This window comes from Limulus polyphemus, unplaced genomic scaffold (assembly GCF_000517525.1).
Source record: "Limulus polyphemus unplaced genomic scaffold, Limulus_polyphemus-2.1.2 Scaffold3889, whole genome shotgun sequence".
NCBI lineage: Eukaryota > Metazoa > Arthropoda > Merostomata > Xiphosura > Limulidae > Limulus > Limulus polyphemus.
The window spans coordinates 30,406-37,971 of NW_013669499.1; the positions used below are offsets into that span (position 1 = coordinate 30,406).

Sequence of the window (7,566 nt, forward strand, 5' to 3'; positions counted from 1 at the left end):
CGCAGCATGGTCTGTCCTGATGGTAAACCTTGCACCATGGAGGTAAGGATGGAAATATGACAGACTCTTTACTATAGCAAGAAATTCCCTCCGTGTTACACAGTAGTTCCTCCACAGTTTTTCTGCTGATTTCTCCAAGCCCATTCCCTTGGTTGTGGTTTTGCTAGATAGTAGATAGGGACAGTGGTAATCTCGTCAATCCATTTATGCACATCACTAATTAGATGACGAGACATTTGGCTATCGATATTTATTATTACCCAATTTAATGTCAGGGTTGACGCTACAGACAGATGCCATTCACATTTAAAATCATCACAGATTATACTGAGATTCTTCAATCTAGCTAGTCTTGGCAGTGTGGTAGTAGAAATCATAGGAGAAAGAGACAACTTAGGGTGCAAGCCTTTCTAGATACCTTTCATTGTTCGACTTTCACAACAGGTCCAGTGTGTAGAGGGTAGAGGATGGTATGCCTACACAAGAACTCTTCAAAGTACTTGGACTGGATGTCCAGGTCGGCCAGCACGTCCGTGTTTTCAGGAAACCAGGCACCATGGGCACCCATAGGAAATCCTTGAAAGACAATGGAGGTAACCCCTGTAAGATATTCTATTTGTGGAGCCAAACACTCGTACCTTTTAACCTTAGAAGCATAAGTTTCTCTCAATGTGTCGTTCGTAAGTTCGTAGCAAACTGTCATGTCAACAACCACCGCTTTATTATCACGATGGAAGATCAAATCAGATCGCCCACGTTCACCATTGTCCGTAACCAAGGTAGGTTCTTCCAGAACCTTCCAGCTTTTAAAGCTGGCCTCGGCGATCAAGTGCTCACAGATCTTGTTGTGACGCCGTATTCTCATGGACTTCAATTTCGGGCATTGACCACTTACATGACATAGGGTCTCCCTCATTGATGTGCAACCCTGACACTTGGCAGAATTCCCTCTGCTGAGGGCCTCTTTGGTAGGGTATACGTTACCTCTCATTGCCAGACACTTCACCTAGTGGTGTGGTTTCATACCAACTGGCTTGGGCAACCAGTGGTTGGCAGATCTTGAGCCTCTGAAGAGCTCCACACCTTGCCCGTGCAAGGCCAACCTTTTCCAGTTTGGAATGATATGTTCCAGATTGCTGGTCAGGCGTAGGGATCGGAAGCCCAGTCTTATGAGCAATACCCTCGATAGCACCCACTAAACCATCGGATTCCGCCCAAATCGATGTGACGGGTCGGTCGAGTGCACTAGTCTCAAATACGTTTTGATCTTCAGACAAGGGACAAGAGACTCTAATTTTACTACAGCTAAACCCCCGTCACGATGACGGGAATATAGCATGCCATCAGCCGTACAGGCAGGTAGATGACACCAATGTTTGACAGCTTGTTTGACCATGCTGTCTAGTTCCTTGAGTTTTTTCAGATTCAGATTGCCCAGCTCAAGTTGGTAAAATAGCCGGGGCAAAGTGTACTTACAGAGTATGTCGACCCTCTGATGTGGCTTGACGGGAGACTCTGTGATACTTGCAATCCATTTCTCTAGGGTGGGTTTATTCCAGTCCATGGACAGACGCTTGCACTAAGATAACAGTAAGTTTGTTCAGGATTGATCATCGGGAGCGTTTCACTGTTTACTAACCAGGAAGGGCAGTCATTAATGGTGAAGGTCTTATTCGACCCCCTAATCAGAAGTCCGGCACTTTTGGCGATGTTAAGGCCAAGTCCGTTCCCTGAACAAAATTTCTCCACAGTGTTCAACATCGACTGAAGACTGGCGTGATCTTTAGCCAGTAGTGCCATATCATCGGCATATGCTAGGGATGAGACAGGGACCTGCCCTTCCCTAAACATAAAGCCTTGGCTTTCCTCTTCCAGTTGACGAAGGAGAGGATCCAGAGCAATGTTAAACTATATAGGAGACATGGGATCCCCTTGTTTGACGCCTCTCATCAGCATGATGGGGCGAGTAGACTGGCTGCCTACTCGAAAGGACGTCGACCAACAACTGTACATGTCCTCCACAATTCGGACGAAATGCGGGTGGACAGTGAACCTTTCCAGGCTGGTCAGAAGATGTTTGTGACCAACTGTGTCAAATGCCTTAGACAAGTCAAGAAGCCCTAGAGCCAGAGTTCCCTTCCGCTTAGCCCTCCTCATAGCAGACTGTAGTAGAAATATATTATCTCTACATCCAGCCTGAGGGACGAAGCCTCGCTGTCAGGGATTAATCTGCACCGTCCGCTCGAGACGGCATGCCAAAATCCTGGTATATAGCCGCAACACAACCGAGGAGATCGTGATTGACCGCCAGTTTTTGACATCCTGCAGATCACTCTTCCATTTAGGGATGAGCACTGACCTGTTGGACTTCATGCACTCAGGGATGCGTCCCAAGAATTGCCATATGTTAAACACATTCGCCAAGGAAACATGGATGCCATACTTCACACGTTTTTTTGTAGGAACGGTAGGGTAATGTTGTCAGGGCCGGGTGCCCCGTTCTTCATACCCTGAAGTGAGTTCATCACTTCGGTTGGCGTAAACGGTTTCAAGAGGTCGGTGTTATTGACCCCTGGTGGCTTGGGGCAGTCATCTAGAAAAACTCTATCATTTGACACACCATAGACCTGATCGTAGTGGTCTTTGATTTCCTCCTTTTTGAGGTTACATGTGACAGCTTCCCGGCCGTCTAGTATTTTCTCAGCCAGGTACTTTCACTGGAGGTCATACATCCTCTGAAACCGCCTATAACATTCCACACGATGGAAACACCTTTTGTATGGTCTTGGTGCAGGTGTATTGTTTTCTGTCACCTGCTTAATTGTTCTCTCATGATTCCAAGACGATTGGATATGGGCAAGGTTGTCTACCCATTGTTGAGTTACGATTTCGATCTCCTGCCATACCAGTTCAGTGAGTCCCTTCTGATCTCTCAGCTGATCAAGGTACGAGCAGAACTTAGAGTCAGGGTCGGGAAAAGGATGCATTCCTTCCCAGTCCAACTCCTCGTACTCCCCGACCTGCTCAACAGGATCTCCACGATTCTGAGTGGTGGGTGTACCATGTATATTAGAAGACCATATCCTGTGCAAATCCCAGTGCTTGTCTGAGACCTGTTTGGAAGTCTTACCAGGTAGATGTCCCGCACAGAGAATATTAATGCTCTTTTGGCCCAAATACACTATTTCCTCGGACCACACTACCTGGCGAGGGCGTGGCAACGGCGTCCTGACTCCCAGAGAATGGATGCATTCAGCATTCCTTGAACAAGGATGCCTATGACGCTTATGTTGCAAAAGCCCTGATTTAGTCTTAAAACTATCACTGCAGAGATCACACGAGAAATTGCTCAAGTTCGCAGCAAACATAAAAGTTCGCCGCCAGGGACATTTCGGAATGTGACAGGCTATTGCGTGACGATTGCCATTACTTTTACCACAATATGAGCAGCATGCCTGAGTTTATGAATTGTGGAAGTTTGTATGGTGGACTGCAAACTTCGAGTATGCCAAGAACTCTTTGGAACATAGGTCACATGCTACCTTTCTGAAGGGCAGATGCACCATTACCAGAGAGCCTACCCATTGAAACCTACCCTCAGTTACGCACGATAACTGGTTCTCTACAGACGGGTTGCAGTTGTCTGTAGGAGGCAGACATTCACCCTCAGTCAGGCACGATGACTGGATTCTTACAGACGAGCTGTCTGAAGCTCGTGGCGTGGCCCTTTCGTCAGTTTCGCCCTCAGTCACGCTCGATGACTGGATACTTACAGACGAGCTGTCTGAAGCTCTAGGCATAGCCAAACAGATATTCATCAATTCCTCTGTTTCAAAGTTATCCTTAATTCCGCCCTCAGTCACGCTCAATGACTGGATACTTACAGACGAGCTGCCTGAAGCTCTAGGCGTAGTTATAGTTTGACTTAAATCGGTATGTATGTCATAAATAAGGTAATTCTCCACCGAAGTGGACTCGTCACAAATTGCCTCGCGTGGGGAGCCGTTAATAAACAAGCTGTCCACCTGAGTGGTTCGGCACTTTTCGACCTGGATAGGTAGTAAGTCCGTTGCACCGGGTACACCTTGGGTATGTGAGCCGGTGGTGGAATAAGTATTTCTCAATTCCTCTATTTCAGACGTTTAAAGTCCCTTGTCGATTCGTCCCTCGTCGCCAGGGAATCACTCGGAACCTACCATCCCCAGTTGGTGCCAAGTAGCTCGGGTTTGGCCGCCACCCTGGTACCACACGGACGCCAAATCATAGCTCTTATTTCTTTTAATTGTGCCCATATACAATAAACGGTCTACTCTGATATAGGGCCGACCAGTTCCCTATAAACTGCAAATACAGGGTAGGGTTGCAAGCTCCTACCAGGTACCCAATAGCTGATGGGGCCGGTAAGTTCCCATCATGGTTTAGGGTTTTCCTTCCCAACCTGGAGATAGCTTCTCCTGCTGTTGGACATATAGTGGTTGGCGAGGCCACTACATGGGTTTTTAGTGTTCTCCTTCATGGGTTGGAGGTTTTGGTTACAGGACTTGTCTGTATCCAGCCGTACCACGAGGAAGTACCTCCAAAGGATAGTGTGTCGGTTCCACCCCATCCTAGGATAGTTTGGGTCTCCTCCCATTAAGAGAGTTATAGAACTCCACTCTCTTAATAGAGTCATAGTTACTCCTGCCATTTACCCGCACTTGGTTGAATTTCTCCACTTTGACATTCAGAGCACTGAGCACAAAGGTACATTTGTGTGGTGATGGATTATTTCACCAAGTGGCCTGAGGCATATGCAATACCAAATCCGGAAGCTACAACTGTAGCATTGGCTATTAGTGATTTCTTCTTCAGGTTTGTTATGCCACACGAACTGCATTCGGATTAAGGCCGTAACTTTGAATCAGCTGTGTTTCATGGATGCTGAAAGTTGATTGGTATACGAAAGATCAGGACAATGCCACTTCATCCACAGTCTGATGGGATGGTAGAAAAGTACAACTGGACACTGGGACAGGAATTGGCAAAGTTTTGTAATAGCCGTCAAGATGACTCCCTCCACTGATGATGGCCTATAGAACAGCAGAATATGAATCCACTGGATACACTGGATGTTTCATCGGAAACTTCAGCTGCCAGTGGACCTGATAACAGGACTCCCACCTTACGAAGAGTTGCCTGAAAATGTTCCAGAGTTCGTGAAAGTGTTATATGAAAGGATGGATGATCTTCACCATCAAGTGCATTCGAACATAAAAACGTCTGCTGATTCCATGTTATGAGAAGAAATGTACTGAAGTCACCTTTGTACCAGGAGAAAAGGTGTGGTTGTATAATTCCAACAAGACCAAAGGGAAGTCTACTAAGTTGTCTTCTCCATGGGAAGGGCATATTACATAGTGAATCGTCTCTCAGACGTGACTTTCCGAATAAAATGTTGTCAGCGAGGTAAACCAAAGGTGGTACATGCAAACAAGCTTTGGCGTTATCACAATCCAGGACATTTGAGTTGGGAAGAAGTGAAAAATGGAATAAAAGAAGCCGCTGAAGACGTGTCACCTGGAAAAGCCACTGTGGAAGAAGAAACTGTACCTGGTTTTGAGAAGGGAAACAGTGAAGCACTTGATGAAGTTACTACCACTGATGTGACTATTACCAATAATGGGACAATTCCCGATGGAGCAGATGAACTCCACGTGAAGCAGAAGCCAACAAGATGGAGACCAGTACGGAAGAAGATACATCCTGTAAAACTAAGGTACTTTGTTGTATTTTAATTTTTTGTTTGTAAATTCTGTACATTTAATTGGCTATTGTTCGGGACAAACAATACTAAGGAAGGGACAGTGTTACGACAGCGGAAGTCACGCGACGCCTGAAGCATGTGTGCTAGAGTTTCTAGAAGGATCATGACTGTTCTTGGGAACTCTGGTCTTTTCCAGGCGCCCTCTATTTTTGTATATAAGCCCGGCAAATAAAGCAGAGAAAGTTTGCAGATGGATAGATAATTGAGTCAAGCGAGCAGTAGGCACCGTAAGTAAAGTACGTGAATCGTTCTGAATTATAACGTGTGTTTATAAAAGTAGTTAACTTTAAAGCGACTGTGAAAAATCTTTGTGTTGCAAAGTTGTATCGAAAAAGAATAAACCAGTTTTAATTAAGAAAGGACTTGTATCACTGAAAATTCTCGGAGAGAATTTTTACGGTAAATTATCAAACAAGTAGATACGCAACAATATTTAATGTTTGTTGAAAAATGTTATTAAAATCAAAGTGAATTATAATACACTGTAGCTAACTATGTAATTACAATATAAAATAGGCCCCCAGTGGCACAGCAGTAACTCTACAGACTTACAACTCTAGAATTCTGGTTTCGATACCCGTAGTGGGCAGAGCACAGATAGTCCATTGTGTAGCTTTGTGCTTAATTACAAAACAAAACAAACAATACAATATAAAATAGACAGTTCACATTACAAAACTGTAAATATGTAGTGATGCATATCAGTTTAATTACTTTTTTGTATTTAATTAAACCGTGTGTTTCTAAAATGTAATCATCAATGATAAAACATCAATTATTACATATTGTGCCAGACATACAGCAAACGGTCAGACTGTTGCAGTTGACTTAGAACAAAATGAAAGATCGATTCTACTGAAATATGTGAGATTTTTTAATTATTTTAATTATCTCATGTTTCAATACATTGTTGCTATATATTAGACGATGATTTCAAATAGTGTATTGTTACGTCTCCGTTTGTTAATTGATTTTCCGTAACTTCGTTCCGACGAAACTTTAGCGACACAAGTCCTTACTTAATAAAACTGGTTTATTCTTTCTGAATATAACATCACGATACACTTGATTTCAACATCCCTATATCTAGTAATCTCCCGACAATTCACGAAGGTACAAGATATTTCCAGAAAGCAGGGGCGTGACACTAATCATGTGACCTCGCTGAAGCAACACTACCCCCTCCTTAATATTGTTCATCCCGAACAATAACCACAAACAATAAAACAATAACTTAATTAAATGTACAGAATTACAAACACAAAATTACAATTCAACAAAGTCTCTTAATTTTACGGGACGTATCTTCTTCCGTACTGGTCTCTGTCTCGTTGGCTTCTGCTTCACGTGGAGTTCATCTGCTTCATCAGGAAATGTCCTATCGTCCGTAACAGTCACATCAGTGGTAGTAACTTCATCAAGAGCTTCACCGTTTCTCTTCTCAAAACTGAGTAGAGTTTCTTCTTCGACGGTGGCTTCTTCAGGTGGCACGTCTTCACCAGCGTCATTTGTTCTGTTGTCCACTTCATCCCAACTGAAATGTCCTGGACCGTGATAACGCCAAAGCCTGTTGGCATGCACCACTTTTGGTTTACCTCGCCGACCACATTTTATCCAGAAAGTCACGTCTGAGAGGCGATCCACTATGTCATATGGGCCTTCCCATGGAGAAAACAACTTAGGAGACTTCCCTTTGGTCTTCCTGAGATTATACAACCCTACCTTGTCCCCTGGTTCAAAGCTGACTGCAGTAGATCTCTTAT

The 7,566-nt window shown here is 44.2% G+C and overlaps 1 protein-coding gene across 1 annotated transcript in view; it reads right to left on the minus strand.

Annotated features, from left to right (window-relative positions):
• The window catches only part of LOC106470224 (zinc finger protein 62-like), a gene marked incomplete at its 3' end in the record, with an annotated part of 67,967 nt that overhangs the window by 29,038 nt on the left and 31,363 nt on the right, over window positions 1-7,566 (minus strand). Inside the window, exons 5-6 of the mRNA XM_022398822.1 lie at window positions 2,907-3,324; window positions 481-1,006 (exon numbers count right to left, since the gene is read on the minus strand). Coding sequence (XP_022254530.1) covers window positions 481-1,006; window positions 2,907-3,324 — 944 coding nt within the window. The remainder of the gene's footprint in view (window positions 1-480; window positions 1,007-2,906; window positions 3,325-7,566) is intronic.